Genomic DNA, 17,822 nt, shown 5'->3' with positions numbered 1-17,822 from the left:
CCCCCCCCCATGAATGAAACAATAGGTGTGCTAGATCCTTACCATTGGTTTTTGTTGTGATGGGCCTGGCATTGCTACACCACTACTTGTATTAACAGCTTTCTTCGTCAACTGTATATACACGTTCCCGTGGTCTTTTGAAACAAGGCAGTGGTAGAGATCATCATACTTGACTTCTAGGAAGATGGCCTCGCGGTCTATGTAATCGCCACTCTTCAGGAAATAAACAGCTTTGGATGAAATGAGAACACAGCAGCTGTCTATGTTCTCCACTGCTATGAAGCTGCAAAGAAGAAAAAAAGAATTACTCACCTGAAGCTAAAAATAGTAAACTAACAAATGTCTTCACCTGTTATGTTCTGAGTGACCTTTAGAAGTCTTTCAGAAAAATCAATAGCGTAACATGTACAATTCATCTGTATTTAATTTAAACTGTTCTAAAAATCAAGCTGATGAAGTACCCTCTCACCCAGTTAAGATCATGCTGTAAATCAAGTATTAGCACTAAATGCCTGGCTTCGAGCTTTGGACATTAAAAGGGCATATAAAAATATCCTTTAACAAGGCTTAAGAAGAGTAATTTCCTTGCATTGGAACGCTGCAAGTCCTAATACTGAAGTTTAATTGTAACCAACGTCAGTTCCGTTGCTGATACATGGAAGGTTTGCAGACGTCTGTGACAAGAGCGTTATCCTTCTACACATTGTAAACCGACTGTGCTTCCTTTTACCACACACCTCCCTTGCCTTTAAAAACAAAAAACAAGTTTAACCTGCTGCCTGGATCAGTAGCTAGAAAAGAGAAATTAGCTGTTTAACACTGGGGTGAGAGGTTAAGCAGCAAGCAGGTTTCCCCAGAGAGATTAGTCTGAGTGATGAATAGTAGAGGTAGAAATAGTGAGTTAAGAATATTGAGAATTATGATGGCTGAAAGGTTGATGTGTAAAATGTAACAGTAAGGAATGCAAAAGTGAAATAGATAATTTCACACACAAATGCTTCTCCCTCACTTCTGATTTACTACCGAAATGAACTTCATTAGTGGTTGTTTCAAAATGCTGAGAAGTTTCAGAAAATTAAATAGGAGATCATAACTAAGAAAAAAAACCTAACAAAAAAAAAAGGGCCTGTAATAGAGTAATAAAGCTCTGCCAACAACTCACAGCAGTAGAAGCAGATCTGTAAAACTAAGAGTCTCATGCTGTCAGTTAGGTTCAAAATTACTGTTTTCTGAACCACTGCTTGTACAAACCTGCTGATTTCCCAGTACATGCTGCAAAACACTCCGCTGTCTTGTCAGCACTAAGAGTTTTCTGGTAGACTGGAGAAGCTTACCATCTCCAGAACTACTGTCGGCTCCACCGTTTCAGTAACACTTCGCACAAATTACTCTGAGCTGTATCCAAAGAAACCCGTAGCTATACATGGAATTTTAATAGCCAAAAATGTTTCAAAAGATCAGATCACAGTTTCTTTTTGTGGTATTAAAGAGTAATTCCAGTAATTTTCGATTAATAGTCCTCTGAAAGATGGTATTCTGCACGGAACTTGTCTTTTCCCTGCCCTATGCTTCCTAGCCATGTCAGCTGACAAATGCCCTTGCTTCCACAAACTTGAGAAAGGCATATGCACTTATTCAAGTTAACAGCCTACATTTTCATTTAAGTGCTGAGAAGAGCACAGCCATTCTAATAACAACAAAAAAAAGGCCCGTAATGAACTTTGCCCAGCTCTAACCTTGGATAAAACGACCGGATAGAACAATTGTAAAGCGAAAAATTGTAGAACAATAAGTAAAGCGAAATGGACAAAAATGTGTATTTCGGCTTAAAAAAAAAACCCTAGGTGAAAGACAATGTTAACACGGTTACTGAAACTAGGAATTGCCCCTCAGTTTTCCATCAGAGTTCAAACACTTCGGGGTAAGGTTTTGTCTTTGAAATAAGTTAAGTAGGATGGAGAGCGATATTTTTTATGAAGTATCACAGAAAACTTAATTTTAAAATAGAGCAGCATTATAGCCTGCAGAGTAATAGTCCTGCTCCTTAGGACAGGCACATACCAGCCAGTACAGTATTTTACAGAGCTCCTAGCTTTGACTTGGGTCAGACTTCCACTAGAAGTGGAACCAGAGGAAACTTGCTGGCATGTTGGCTTCTTTGCTTCTTTTTTTACTGTATCACTGTCCTTAGCAATTGTCACAGCAAAGTTGAGAAACTTGAGAAGGTTTTGTATACACAGAAAAGCAGAACAGCTGTTTCCCTGATGTATGGGATTACAGCCCCTGTATGGGGGACATCCATGGAGAGAATTGAAGCACTGAAAGCACCTATAAAGTTCAGTGGAAGCAACTGGGTAATCAGGCTATGGGTTTGTATTTTCTCCATAAGAACACAGATTATATATCTTAATTTTCCATACAAGATTTTTACTGGTGTCATGTATATATTTTGAGGAATGGAAACAGAGGTGAGTGATTTAATAGTGAAGCACAGAAACATTAGCTAATTTGTAGTTCAAGCTCTACATTTTGTCCTAAGTTTGAGTCATGCATCATTACCCATTTTCTCTTGCCAACTGTTACTTTCTTCTCTCTAGTTCTCAAAATGGGTATTTAACCTTTTAAGATACTACTTCAAGGTACTCCTTTTTTTAAACCCCATACTTCTACACTATTAAAAAGATCTCAAATTAATAAAATGAAAAATTAAATGAAACATGATCCAGTAGAACAAAGTAGAAGCAACCAGATCTCTGGAGAATTTGTGGGTTTTTTAACAACATCAGGAAGTAATTACACAATATTTTCCAGAAGTGAAACAGTGAGCCTAACTGGAAAAAATGTGGAAACATTTAGTTAGAACAGTAGAGCAAGGTATTAAACCCCCTTTTATGGATTTAACTCTGAAGGAAAATATGCAAATAATCAGGTCTTTAAATGTGTTTCTGATTATGATACTAGGATAAAAGTCAGAGGCATAATTTTGTACTTATTTTCCATGACAAGAAACACTGTTTTCTTGTTGAATGATGTTCCTAATGGTGAAAGTCACAGCGAATGAACAGTGTGGCTCGATGACAAAAGCCCACTGATCTGCTTATGGGGTACACTTGCAAAAAGCTACAATTTTTTTGTCACAAATTGCTCTCCATTCTCCCTCCCTAAAAGCCAGACTGTATATGCACAAAGACCCTTAAATGAGATGAAAACAGGGTAACGAGAGTGTTAAGAACACAGGGCCACAAGCAAGCGGCAGATTACAAACAGGCAGCTGAAAGTAGAATCTGGCTTTTGAGCTTCACCAACAGCTTTAACAACTTTGCCTTGGCAGATACTCTGACGGGTAATAGATGCAAAACAGCATCTTACACTCTCTGCTGAAAACAGCTCTTCAGGTAACTGTGGGAGAGATTGGGTTAAGTAATGAATTGTGCCTTAAGGCCCCAGTCCAACAAGCTGACATCTCCTGTAGGAACAAATGTACAGGGATCCTTCCATGCGTTCACTGTGTGTGTGGGTTTCTTTCATACTCAAACGAGACCACTAACAACACTTGCACACTCTTTTCACTTGCTTTCATGAACCCATATCCAGGGCATTCAAATGTATATGCACCTTTAGGGTATCATCTATGCAAATTATTCAGTATTGACTTTTCTGAGGAAAAAAAAATTGCAGGTTATTTTGGTTGTTAACTGTTGACAGCCATAGCTTAGTAATAACATGTACCACAGGCATCCAAGTTAGCTTCTCTCACATCTAAACGAGAGCCACATCAGAGTGCACTCTGTGCAGGTCAGCGGTGGTTCACATATTGCTGTCACAGAATCACTAGCCACTCTCCTAGGCTTTGAGCTGTGAGAAATAGATGATAAGGGACATCTAAGGGAAGAGATACTAGGTCTGCCTGCATGCCTGTTACAGAGGAAGAAGAGTACAGAGTTGAAACATGCACTTGTTTTGTCAATGCAGTGGAGGGTTGGACATGTATTGTGCATGTTAAATGGACTAATGATTGCTTATTGAGAATGCATCTTTTGTAATGATGGAAGGGGGACCAGGGACAGTAATAGGAGGAGGAGTCAACAATCCAAGGCTCCAATTCTTCCACAGCCTGTATGTGATGCATGATCAGTGGCAGTTACCCACAAGCGAACTGAAGGACCCCAGTGGCACCTGCAGTGACGTTGGTGGACAGCTCGCTGTGGAAGTCACCAGGTGCTCGTGCTGTGCTGCCAATCGGTACCAAAAGAAAACGAATACAACGTATGTGCATGTGTGTGCACGTGCATGTAAAGCAGTTTCAGTCCCTCTTGCCCAAAGATACGAAGGTACAACGGCAGCAAACAACTACTTAAAGTAACTGTGTAAGCTGGTACTTACAACTCATCCTGGATGTTGTCAGTCAGTTTGAACAGCTGTTCTTGTCCTTCTGCTTGACTTTCTAAATAGCGAGGCAAGAGCCCTTGAGGCCCTCTACAGCAGCGTGGCTTTCTCACTCTCTCCGCTTGTGTCCTACGTGCAAAATAGATGCAGAAAAATGACTTAGTGCAACAGCAGTGCTTTTCCTTCCACTTAAACCTGTCAACACACAAAGTTTTATTTATTTTGAAATACGAGGTGTGGCAAAGCCTTTAAAAAGACACGGTCTTCCCAAGTACAGCACATAGATTCTGTAATACTTAATCTGGAAGACATGGTGTCTATTCGTGTATTTTTACATTTTGAAGAAATGTCTCCCAGTTTTCCTCTACAATTAAGGTAGTGTGCTAATTAGTAGGAAAGAAGCAACCTAACCAAGTATATAGTCTGCAGATTTTGGGATCTGTTTATCAGCAGAGTTCTACTGATTTGACTGTTTCTTCTCACTTCTCTACAGAAAGTAAGAGTGCATCAACCTAGATGGAGCTCACATTGATGGACAGCGTCAGTAGTTTGAAAATTGAAGGGTTCCGGAAATAGGAACATGCAGTTAAGTAAAAACAAAAGAAAAATCCACGGTTAATTAGAATTTCTGTAGTAGGCTTTAGCATACTTTACCCTTCCTGAGGATCTATTAAAAAATGACAGTAATAAAAGACACACGTGTGGCCTAACAGACATCAGAGGTTGATACTGGCTAAAGTGCTGAAGAACTGCAGGATAGGTTCCTCCCTTAGCAGTATTTTGTTAAAAAATAATATTCTGAATTCCTTTAAGCTTTTGGAACGCCCTACCCCTGAAGAATTGTGTTACAGGCTGCCTGGCCCTGCTTTATTCTTTGGCCTTTCCCAACAGCATCACTCAGGGTCCGCTGCATACTTTTTCATCTCTCTCTCGGGCTACTGCTGTTAGTAATTTTCCAAGCCAAATGCACCATTTTTGATTAGTGCTCTCTACTTCCCATCTTGATGCTTTGTAAAGATCCTGTGCAATGAACTGCATCTATCCTTTTTGATCAAAAGACAGGAAAAATATCCCATGTAACAACGCGTTTTCTTTTTAAGCTTCTTGGCAATAGCACACAAAGAGCACTTGCCTTCTAAGCTTTGCTTTCTGCAGATGTTTCCTCTGGAGCCCTGCTTCTTCGTTACCTTTCCTTTTCAGCAGTCCTGTCCCAGACTTGATGCACCCTTTTAAAATCCGTATTCCTTTGAGTCTTTGACACCCTTGAATTTTAATGACAACAGACGTGGGGGTTTTGCCCCTTCCCTTCTCAGCTGCAGTAAATGTTACTGGAACAGACCCTCCCACATGGCATTTGTGACTTGGTGTCATCTTTGCTACTCTCCCACTGGGTGACCGGCCTCTCAATGTGTTCTGGCCACCATTGCTCTGTCTGGTATCAACAGTGTATTTTGCAAAAAAGGTATAGAAGCCAAAGATACTGGCTTTCCAGCACACCAGAGAAAAACATTAGCCATTTTATATTTGTAATACATTATGACTATCTGGTAAATTCTGATATTGTTAATGAGATTTTTACATCCCTGACCTGTGTAACAAATTACAGTGGCTCAGAAGTAGTGCTTATCACTGGTCCTCTTTGAGAGAAGCTTCAGGAGAGTCAAAAAGCTCTTGACTTCAGCTGAACTATGGTTATACTAAGATGGAAAGTCAGCTTGTCAGCAGGGAGGATGACATGAAGAGTGGAAATTCTCCAACTAAAAGAATGCGAAACAGAGCAGGGGCTTAAGAAACCGTAACAAATGTTGTCATTCATAGTGCCAGTAAAATGTTACCAGTCAAATTTTCAGTTTTACCTCTGCTGACACATGTTCTCACAGCTTCACCTGTCCTGCTGCACTGCCTTCGGTTTTAGTTAGATGTTTGTTAGTGAATTACAGTGTTACGCATCCAAGCTAAAAAATGCCAGTATGAAAATTGCCTGCATAAAGGTACTTCGTTTTCCTCATTTGCAAAAAGTGCAATGTCTTAGAACAGGATTCTTCCATTGGTAGCATTTCTCTGAATCAGAATAACCTAAACCACTAGGTACACAAATAACTTCCACAACCTGTGTACAACTTAAATTATTCCACTTAGTAACAGGTGTATGCAGTGGTTAGAACATCATTATTAAGTGCTATGACTCTGGAGCAAGTCAACGCTCCTGCCCTTAGATTTTTTAGATATAAACAGGATTCACCTGTACCAGCTACAGTTACATGACAGTATTGTTATTTCTGAACCTACACCAAAGGTGAACAAAATCGTGCCTGTTTTTACCTATTAGATACTTACAAAGTAGTAAACAAAAGTTTGCCTTCATGTGAAATGCAAAATGTTGAGGCAAAGTTCCAAAGAAATTAAAGAGTTCCAACCAGTGTAATTCACATCTTGCTGTTTGTCCTACTTCCCAACTTCCAAAAGGAGTAGAATGGTAAAATTTCCCTTATCCAAGAAGCCCCCATTGGCTGTTAAACCTCTCTAGAGCACCTGTAGCTTCTATTGACAAGTTTAAAGAGTGAATGTCTGAAGCATAATGAACAATTTTTAATTAACTATTGCCCAAACAATAACTTTTTACTTACACACTTTCCTTTTATGCATTCAGGAAAGCTAGATAACCATCTGTATGGGAGCGAGCAACAACACTGCCTAATGGTTTTTACATTAACCATCTTTCAGAAAAAACATTCAACTGTGCTATTTTCCCTAATACTCTGTAGTACCATGAGAAGAGGTATCTGAAGCCCTGCAAGCCAGGCTACTGTAAGAAAGAGGAAAGGACAGGGCCTTAAAGCAGACCTATCCAATAGAAACCACAACATCCGCAAACACTGGTTTCCAACGTCTGGCTTAGAATCAGGTGAGAGAGAAAGTACCAGTACTACAAAAGTACGAGGCACCACAGTGAATTTCTGGTAGGCTTGGTAATTCCCGAGATGTGGGTATAGATGTGGGTTGTTTTTAGGCTTTGTTTTTTGTTTTTAAACGGAAGAAATACTTAAGTGTACAGTGCTTACTGTCCCCACTGCTCCTCCATGCTCAAATGTTCACCCAGGTGATAAAAGATAATTCTCATCTTGGTGATAGGAAGGTCAGCTGCTTTTCAACTAAGTGTCACTGCAGCTAGCATAAACTGCATTGATTTAGTCCATCAGCCCCTTGGCAAGCTGGTCTGTTTGGTCTGGATAGCTAAAAACATTCCACACAACTTGATTTTTTTAATCTAAAAATTTGTTCTACTGTCTCAAGTTATGTTCTGTAAATAATAAGCAATGCTGATGAAATACAAAAAGCTGAAGATTTGTAAAGCAGAATGAACGGTGGTGTGCCCACATCTGTGTTACATTAAACATGCACTCAACAGATTTGCTGATTCTTTTTTAATAAGCACACAAAGGCAATACAAGACAGAAATGCCCTCACGTCTACTAGTCACAGCAGGGAAGAGTGCTGCTGAATGAAGACACAAAGAGATTGGAAATGGTGTCAGAAGGTTGAGGCACACACTCCAGTTCTTCACTGTTCAGACAAAGCTGAACACTGGAGAATCTCATTTCAGACGACTGCATGCACACTCAAAACAGTTAACAGTGTTAATTGGTTGGCTTTTGCTTAACAGTTCACAGAATTCTTGTGATTCACTTGACCAGTTTTAAGCCAGAAGTTTTGTAATCAGACAGATCACCGACCCACTGACATAAGGAAGTTGTTCAGATATTATTGGTGATAATTATTTACCAACTTAGATTGAAGAAACTCTACAAGATACACTACATGTTTTACAGAATTACTTTTACCTTTGTTCCTTCACTACATGTTTACCCCTATCCGGTGCCCTGTCAGGTTTACACTATCAGGTTTGTAGGTGTGATTCTTGCTGAGGTGCATAAATGCACAGTGGTTTTGAGAACAGTAACTGTTACTCATCTTGGAGTATCTTTTGGACCTAAAAAATCTCCTTGGAAGTGTACCTAGATAGCTTTGACAAAAACATAAATAAAAAATAAAAATCAGAAGGTATCAAACTTTGTGTATCAACAGATGATAGTCTGTGAAAACAAAACATTGCACTTCTAAAATGATATACAAATAAAAGTGTGCGTGTTTGTGCCGTCACATCTTTCAGTTTCCTCAGTATTGCACCTAGAATTATTACTCAGAATAAAACAACTTTAAGAAATTCAGCAACTTCTCCTGAGAGAAAAAAGCAACAATGAAAACCCCTACGACCACCACAGCAATCACTACAAGTTTTCATTTTAAATGTGTATCTGTGGACTTTCTAACCTGTCCTCTCGGTAAGAGAGCAGCACTGGCAACTACAAATTGTTCAAAAAGCCCAACTTGAGCACACAGACGGATTTTGATCCATAAGGGAAGAGGGCAAGGACACCCCAAAGTCTGCACAAGCAACAGTGCTAAGTGCAAGGAGATGCAGTTCTGTCACCTGCAACCAGTATTCAATGGAAGAGGCTCTTCACAGAGACCTCACCAGCTGCACAGCCTGCCTGCCACCAAAACCCCAAGCCCATTCTAGCTGACACTCACTGGTGCGCACATCCGCCATGTACGCCCTCCAGAGAGACCTCTCTGGCCTCAGGGCTCTCCCCCACACTCTCTAGTAATAATTTCCTTCAGCTAGACACAGTTCTTGCTGCCAAAACTTCCAGCAACTGTCATCAATGTGTCACGTTCATCAAGGTGTACCAGTTTAACAACGTCATTCCAACTCATTTAAAACAGTAACTTACTGGTTCTGGTATAGGTCAAATTCCATCAGCGTTTCCATTGTAAACTTGTTTTTTCAGGTCTGCATAAAATTTATTGACAAAAGCCTGCTCTGGGCTGTAACTTGGCATACTGACTTTCAGCCTGGGAACAATTTTTATGCCCTTGAAATAATTATAAAACAACCTTAGTTCAAACAAGGGAAAACTGGCAGGTAATATAAGCCTATGAGATGATTCAATTGCTGCTAGTATTTTGAAGAAATAATATCAAACCTGTTACTTACTTGGCTGCAGAAAAAGTCTGGTTCGAAAATACAGGGAGTGCTTTGTCTAAGGAGGCTTTAGTGCATTTCAGACATTACTAAGTGACTTCATCTGCTAAGTCAAAGGGGGAAGAGCCTTACATCTTCTATCATAAAATATACAACTACAATACCTGCTACACTGCTTGAGTTCAAGACTGAACTGCACCTGCAGCCTTCCATGAGCAGCATCATCCCAGGCACACGATTTCCACCAAACGTGGAACCAAGACAGTGCTTGTCTCGTAGATGTGTAACGGGGGGACACGGTGTAAAGCATACTCACAAGTGCCAGAATCAATTAAACGCTAAACAAGGTCTACCTTGGAAACTACTCTAAATGTTCAGCCATCACAGCAACGAACTACAGATGATGCAGTCATACCACGGGATCCCAATGATAAAAAATGAAACCAAACGTATACCTTTCCTGATACAGTCTGTATTGCCTATCACACATTTGCAAAATACTAAAAATCCACTATTTCTACAGTTCTTTCCTCACTGATGTACTTAATGTTTCAAATGTTGAACCCTTGTGATAAGCAGGAACATCCTGAGCACAAGGGGCCAGCCAGCCAGCATTATTTTTTTCGCACTAGTTCTCTGCGTCTGAGAACACTAAATGCCTTGGGCCCAATTTCAGAAAAACCTATGGCAATCTCGATTTCGTGTTCCGTTGTGACTCTACTGGCAGATGGCAGGGCTGTATTTCGGAGGCTAAGTACAGTTCCCTCCTTCCCAGTGTTGGGCTTTGGGGGTGCAGTTCCCAGTAGGCAAATAATTTGTTGAAGACTTGATGTCTGAACCCAGAGATTTGGCACAGTTCTGTCATGGAATTCATTCACCAACACACGTGCTTTTAAGGTGTGTTAAAAATGCACAGGCAGTGTAGTCAGTCAGAGCGTTGGATTTGGCATTAAAACGTCTCAGTTAGATGCAAGAATGTGTAAAATCATGAGCCAGACAGCTCCCTGCTGACTGCATATCTGAGGAAGCTTATATGCACCGTTTATTCCAGCAAACGCATGGAATATATTCTGCTTGTTAAATGTGTTCCCAAAACGCTAGTTTCAGGCAGAAACATGCAAATAAATGTGCCTAGGGTTAAAACCTCCCACTTACAGTCAAATCCCTCCTCTTTTGAGAGATCTACCAGCCCAGATGCTGAAGACCTTTATCTGACCCAATATACTTTCAGGAGAACTACAGCATGCAGAAGCAGCAGCTGTTTATCAGGTAGGCTGCTCCTGCCTGCTTCTTAGAGATGGACCTCTTCTCCCCCCTCTCCCCTTCTTTTGTATGTAATATCAGAACAAAATTGAAAACTATTCATTGGGTTTATGATTGTACACAACTTCTTCAGGCTCCAAGTTCAAAAGGAAGTGAGAAGAGCAGAATTAAGACATCAAAAATCACTTTTTTTTAAAAACAGCAACGCAGCAGACGTACTCGCCCAAATGGCACGTTCTCACAACGTCCGTATTGCAAGTGCAACATCTGCATAAGCCGTACGCGCTTGCACGCTAGACAGCGGCATGGCACTTACACCAGCCATACCCTCTGCACCAGCCAGTGTTCAACCTTTGGCACTTGGTCCACCTCCGACTGTAATAGCTGTGCAGCTAACAAACGCTTTTTCAAGCATCAAGCTTAAGTTAACACAAAGTAACACTGCCATCTCAGCTTCCAGTTTCTCCCAGACCCTTCCTGTACTGATCACAGAGTGATGACTGGAGTTGTCAACCTTAAAGTTTCCCATCTCACGAATGTGTTGAAAAATGCTCCCATTCACCTTCTGATTCAATGTAAAAGATTCGGTTCTTGGCAGGGGTTTTGTGCAAACCCCTATCTGAAAAACATGAGCTGAACGTGCCTTAGTGCTGATGCAAGTGCCCAGGGCCCTGACATTACTATGCCTCAGGGCACGGTGCGAGGTCTTAAACCTTTGGAGTACGGCCTGCTGACAGGCAGGGCAGCGCAGTGGATGGAACCAACATGAGTCTTTGTGCTCACGTTTGTAATGGTCCCATCAAAACCCATCAGTGCTGGCCAAGCAGCGCCCACTGTCGTAAATGCAAACATGGTCACCTTACTGCAAGTGCAACAGAAACGTTTCCATATTGTACTCCTGTCCTTCTGGGAAAGCAAATCCTCTGTGGGGAAGAAAGCAAAGCCGGGGCATTAACTGAGGTGCGCATGAAGAGCTATGAGAACCGAGCTGTGAGGACTGTACGCCTTTTCTCCTCACACCCTCCTTCGTACGCTTTTCAATTGGTACAGCCAGGGCTGCAGCAGGCACAGCAGAGTCTTCTAGCACAAACCTAACAAAAAGCTACTCGGAAAGTTTTTGATTTTTAAAGTTAGCAGTTGCGAGAACAATTCAAATTGACTGGCTGTACTTACAAAACTGATAAAGAGCGTTCCACATGTTAACAGCAACATTAGGTGAAAAAATTATCTATAAAAATACCAGCCACATGCTAAATGAGGTGACATCAAGGCAATAAATAGCTCCATCTGCATGAAAGAGTTTGTGGAACAACCCAGAAGACATCTCAGAACAACAAAGTAACTATGGATAAAGCAGTACTGAAAAAAAAAAGTGGGCTGGATTTTTTTTTGGTTAAAAAAAAACCCCAACAGTTTTACATATTTTTCTCAGATCACTTTATAAATCTGCTGCACATTCAAAATCAGACACACGTATTTTTTCCAAGTAAAGAAAGCTGAAGGTTTACATTTTTAATAGCAATGTGACTATTTCTGAATGGCAGCAGTATATATTACATGCAGTGTGAGAGGGTTAAACAGGACAGCCTCAACTCTTTATAAACTTTTGCCCTCTGGATATGTACTCATTGGCTGCTGTACAAGACTTGAGCTGTATTACACGCCTTCACGATATGGTTCAACTGTCGGTCAGGCTCGGGGCCTGGCAATAGGCCAGACCGCAATCAATGGGACACAAACCTCCCCCTTTCAGATCATCACGAAGGCTCATATTATCTCCTTTTTGTCGTGCTGGTTAAATTTATGGAGCAGAACCCCGAAGCTGCATTCCTTGGCTTGGGCCGGCCCACGCGGGCCTCCCTTTGTTTGGTACTGTAAGCGAGGCGTGCTTTGGAGGATTGCAGGGTTGTTAGTTCAGGCACTGACTGTTTGCTCATGACTGAAATGAAAAGAGTTCAGTGGAAGGGCAAAAGGACAGCACAAGTGTAAAACCCCATCCCAGCAGGCCCTGGGCTCCCATCTACAGGCTCTGGACTAGGACTGAACCGAAAACCTCACCGTTAATGACAAAGGCAAAAATCTGTCTAGCAACAGGTAAACAGCCCAGCAGCATAACACATACCTTGCCAAGGTCCCTTGCTTTCAAGTAAGCCTGTAATTGCTACATAAATATGCACCTCAACTAAGCTGGCTTAAAATACTGCTTAGAAGTGGTACTAGTTTTAAAGCAATGCTGTATCTTTTAATTTGAAAATAAAACCTGTCAGTACAAACAGTACTACCTGTCCAGCCGCACGGTTTGGTATTTCTACCATTTTAAAGACATGGAGCAACCTCAGAGAGCCTGATGCTGCGATTTATGCTTGGGAGGAAGACGTGCGAAGTAGTTCTGGTAAGACACAAAGCTACTGGAAATGCAGAATGCGGAGAAGACTTCATTTTGTATACAACAGGCATTTTCTACATCTTTAAATTTGGTCTCGGAATAGAAAAAGTCCACCTTGGGATATTCTCAGGTACTCTCCACTCAAAGCTTTGACTGTGGTAATTAAAGGACACTTCTTGATACAGGTCACAAAATGAAGGATGTAAAGAAACCTTTCATGTGATCTCAAGGCAAAATCATCTGGAGTGAAAGCAAATGGGAAGACAACTTGAAAGATGGGACTCCAGATACATGCAGGAGAAAAATACAGACACGGGAAACCACGAGGACTGTTACTGATTATGCCCGTAATACAAGGTGCCCGCGTACTTACTCTTCAGTAGAGAAAGTATCTATGCTTACCTTCATCACTCTTAAGACTACTAAAACTTATTCCCAGAAAGCTGCCCTAGACCTGCTGTACCAGACTTCACCCCTGTGGCACAAGCAGCAGATATTTTGGGACATGAGGTCATACAGCCACTGCGCTGGCGAGCAGTTCATGCCATCTGTGCTTTAGAAAGAAGTAAGTAAACAAATGCTGTATTCCTATTGCATTACACCAGTTTCGTCTCTCCTACTATTTTTATGAACTGAAAATACTAGTAAGAGGGCCAAAAGATATTATAAAAACCCACAGAATGCGTATTAAATTTTTTTGGATTCTGGGGATCAAGTCCGACTGGTTTAATGCAGTCTGATGATTTGTCCTGGTACATTCCAGCAGACACGTCTGTTTTGAATAAAGCTTTTGTTCCTTTCTGGTGCGTATACACTTTCAGCTTATCCCACCTAATTCTAAGCAAGTAGATTTGTGAATGGAAATGGTGAATACTTCATCGCCTGGTCTTTGATGACTTTTTACTTTGTTCTGCTGATGCCAATGCATAAATATAATTTTTTCTTGTTCAAAGTCTCTCTAATTCCATTATAGGAGGTACCGTAGCAGACTAGTTACATCTGCAGCTCACTCTAATTGTTTCAACCCAAGAAAGTGATTACACAGAATACGCTGAAACAGCAGCATCATATAGCAGCGTGCTTTCTGAATAAGGAAGGATCTAAAAAACACATGAATGCCAGAAAAAGGAAACATACAATACAGTAAAAGCTGTTCCTTTTACTTTTGGGCCTTGGTGTCCAAAAGCTTTTGCTGAGATAGAAGATAATTAGACAAAATATGCTGGCTCTGGAAACACAAGTCTTTCCTAAGGAAATGAAAATTTCTCCCTGTCTAGATGCATTCCTTTTCGTTAACAGCTAAATGCTGTGAAGTGGGCAGACAGTACAAGGATTCCATTTTGCGGAGCAGAAGCAGTCCTCTTAATTGTCACTGGAATTGTAATAGAATAAATCTGTGCTAAATGCAACACAGGATTTATCAGCTCTTTTCAGAAGGAAGCTCATAATTGTTTAAATTTCTGACGGACTACACCAGGCCTGCACATCAGTGCCTTGAGCTTAACCTGACTGGGAAACCTTGGTTGCCAATTGCAAACGTCTGCCTGCCCCAAAAAGCAGCAGCTTCCCCACGCCCCCAGAAGTGTCGCGTTTGAAAGTGAGCAAGTGTGGTGCCCACGATGTCCACTTTCAGCCATCTCGCCTTTTGCAACAGAATGCCTTTTCCTCAACAAACTCGCACCTTTTCCAAACCAGCTACCGTACACAGTGAAATCGGGCTTAACCTGGTTCCGGTTCTGAGCCCAGCCGCAGCCGCAGTCTTGTTTAATGCAGGAGCTACGCAAGTTTCACTCCATGCACTGCCCTTTAACCAGTGGTGGAAGCATCCTCCTCCCCAGTTGTAAATTCCCAAGGCGCTAGTAAATATTTTGGTTTTGTGGAGAGAACTCCATATTCATTCATCTTTTTGAAATTATTTGTTGCTAATGATGAATGGATATCTAAAGAAGAACATAATTTCACATTTTATGCTCAGCTAGCTACTGAGCATTATTCACTTTAATGTTTTCCATTTTCACTCATCTGTCCTCCCCTCCTAACACTCCCTTTCCAGTGCCCTTTCTGTCCCTTCACCAACAGTCTGAATGCATCCAGGGTATCTTTCTGCCCTCAAACGTCAAGTTAAACACTGATGTTTTAGTGGAAAATCCTTCTTACTTACAAAATAGATGCTGGTATTTAGAATGACAATTCAGTCCCTCATAAAGCGCCCCTTTTTAATGTTAACAGACCTGTTACCAGTGGCGAAACCCAGTGACCGCAGAGTTCTCTTAAACCAGGCTTTTGTTTAGTTCTAACAGTAGGAATATGTTCTGTTATGGCAAAGCAAAAAGGCTTTGAACAAAAGAAGTTACACAAGTTTTACCTGAAGGTTTAGCACTCCCTATTAAACCATCTAGAACTTCTTTGCTAGTACGTAGGGTGCATAAAACCCCAGAAGTGAAATGCAAAGGGGAGCTCTAATGCAGAGCTTGGAAAAGTGTCTTTTTCAAAATAGGTACGGTGTGTGTTTTCAAGTTTTCCTATCTCGGGCCCTGCTACTCCAAGTCTAGCTCGTAAGCTCCCAAGGCTAATCAGACCTAATATATAAGGCCCATGTGATTACGCATAGCCTAATGCAAGGCAGTAATTGCTTGTTTTTTTTCTAAAACCTCGTATTACTTAAAAACATTCATATACAGCAGACATGAAAGTAACGACATCTATGCAGTATTACTGAAGCATTACCTTGCTGTCGTAGGTCCAAACACTGTGGTTTTTTTCCTTTCACTCCTTCCGAACAGTTAAATTAAGTTCAAAAAAAGGGGACAAAGACAACCAACTGTAAAGACATCTGATTTCACAAATACTCCAAATATAAATGGTGTCTGATAGTGCAGGTGCCTGGCAATGCCCTCTCGGAAACATTATTCAGACGTAAAGCAAGGTATTTGCAGCGATGCGTATAAAGGCGTTACAGTTTGGTTTTACAGCGGGCACCAATTGATGCCCATTCAACCCTCTAAAAAGGCAAGGGGGAGGGGTATGTTGGCACCAAGTTCAGGTTCTCCAAATCACCTGGCCTTCCGCTGGGTGCGAAGCAGCGAACAGTGCCTTCCTACACTGAACAACATAGGAACACAGGAAACTGTGACCCTTTTATACGTGCAGCTCTAGACGTACAGACTATGCAATGAAATACGATTATGCAAACGGAATGTTTTAAAGGTTCATCTTTCTTTTACTATATTCTGTGGATTAAAAAAAATAATGAAAAGTATCTGCATTAGAGTTCTTTTCTTCACTCATACACAGCAAATTCTGCTCTATTGTGAAGAACAGAGGCTGTGCTCCCCAGTAATTACCCTTCAGCTCTTTGTCTAGAGGGGGAAGGCAAAGGCAAAAAACTGAGGTGCCCAGCCTGTCAGTCCTGTAGGGTGCAAAAAATACCAAAAAAACTCCCCCCTCCACATTTCTTTCTCACACACAGAAGCTTTTAACTCTACTCCCCTTAATTTCTAAAGTCACATCACTTTGAAAATTGTATTTTTATTTCTTGAATCAAGTTTTATTAACTAAAGACTGACTGCTTTAGGATTAGTCACTGTATGAGCATGCAGAGATTCCGAACTGCAGTGAAATACAGGACGGCAGCACACCCCATCCTCAATTCTCATGATTTTAGGCGCTCCAGAAGAGTCACCACAGGCCTCAACTGCTTGAATTCCTTCCATAGAGCTTTAAGGGGAAGTAGAATGGTGGAATGAATATGCAAAGTCATCTTGACAGGATTCCACTTGCAGTCAAATATAATCATTACTTGAGACTTTTCTGACAAAAAGTTTCCTGATGTACAGCATGTGAGACTTACTTCTGTGTAGTTTAGGGAAGACTGCACTTCTAATCAGAGTCATTCCTTTGGGAAATAAGTTCTGAGTAAGGGCAAGAAAAAAATAAACCTTTCTCACAGAAAGCTGTAGGAAAGAAAACCATAGTTACAACTACAAGCCAGAAGCATCTCATGGCAGTAAGAAACCCTTTGAACAGGCAAAAGGAAGAGAGAACCATTTTCTGTTCATTCTTAAGGGTAGCTTCATTTATTTAGAAATCATCTTAGGTCTTAGGCTACAAAAATGATCCGAGGGCTGGAGCCCCTCTCTTATGAGGCCAGGCTGAGAGAGCTGGGTTTGTTCAGCCTGGAGAAGAGAAGGCTGTGGGCAGAGCTGATTGCAGCCATTCAGGGCTTAAAGGGGGCCCATAAGAAAGATGGGGAAAATCTTTTTAGTAGGGCCAGCTGTGACAGGACAAGGGGGGATGGTTTTAAACTGAAGCAGGGTAGGTTTAGGCTGGATATAAGGAAGAAATTCTTTACAATGAGGGTGGTGAAACACTGGAACGGGTTGCCCAGAGAGGTGGTGGAGGCCCCATCCCTGGGAAAATTCAAGACCAGGTTGGACGGGGCTGTGAGCAACCTGATCTGGTTAAAGTTGCCCCTGCTCCCTGCAGGGGGGTTGGACTGGGTGAGCTCTAGGGGTCCCTTCCGACCCAAAACATTCTATGATTCTATGATCCTGTTATTAGATGGTGGATTCTTGTCTTTTTCCAGTTAAGAAACTAAAATAGCTGACGTGGATTTTCAGAAAAAAAATTAAGGTTTTGAGATGAAATTATCCATAGAAAAGAGGTAGAGGGCTGCAGTTTGAAGAACTACTTCCCCCACAAGAAAATCTACATTCACTAAGGCAAGGAGCAAGAGCAGAC

The 17,822-nt window shown here is 41.3% G+C and overlaps 1 protein-coding gene across 1 annotated transcript in view; it reads right to left on the bottom strand.

The window, feature by feature from the left end:
- VPS13D (vacuolar protein sorting 13 homolog D) overlaps window positions 1–17,822 on the bottom strand; it is a 104,281-nt gene that overhangs the window by 1,125 nt on the left and 85,334 nt on the right. The window contains 2 exon segments of the mRNA XM_035901911.1: window positions 43–283; window positions 4,384–4,515. Of these exon segments, the coding sequence (XP_035757804.1) occupies window positions 43–283; window positions 4,384–4,515 (373 nt within the window).

Source organism: Egretta garzetta, unplaced genomic scaffold (genome assembly GCF_000687185.1).
Source record: "Egretta garzetta isolate BGI_Z169 unplaced genomic scaffold, ASM68718v1 scaffold69, whole genome shotgun sequence".
NCBI classification, from domain to species: domain Eukaryota; kingdom Metazoa; phylum Chordata; class Aves; order Pelecaniformes; family Ardeidae; genus Egretta; species Egretta garzetta.
This window is presented reverse-complemented; position numbering and strand designations above follow the sequence as displayed.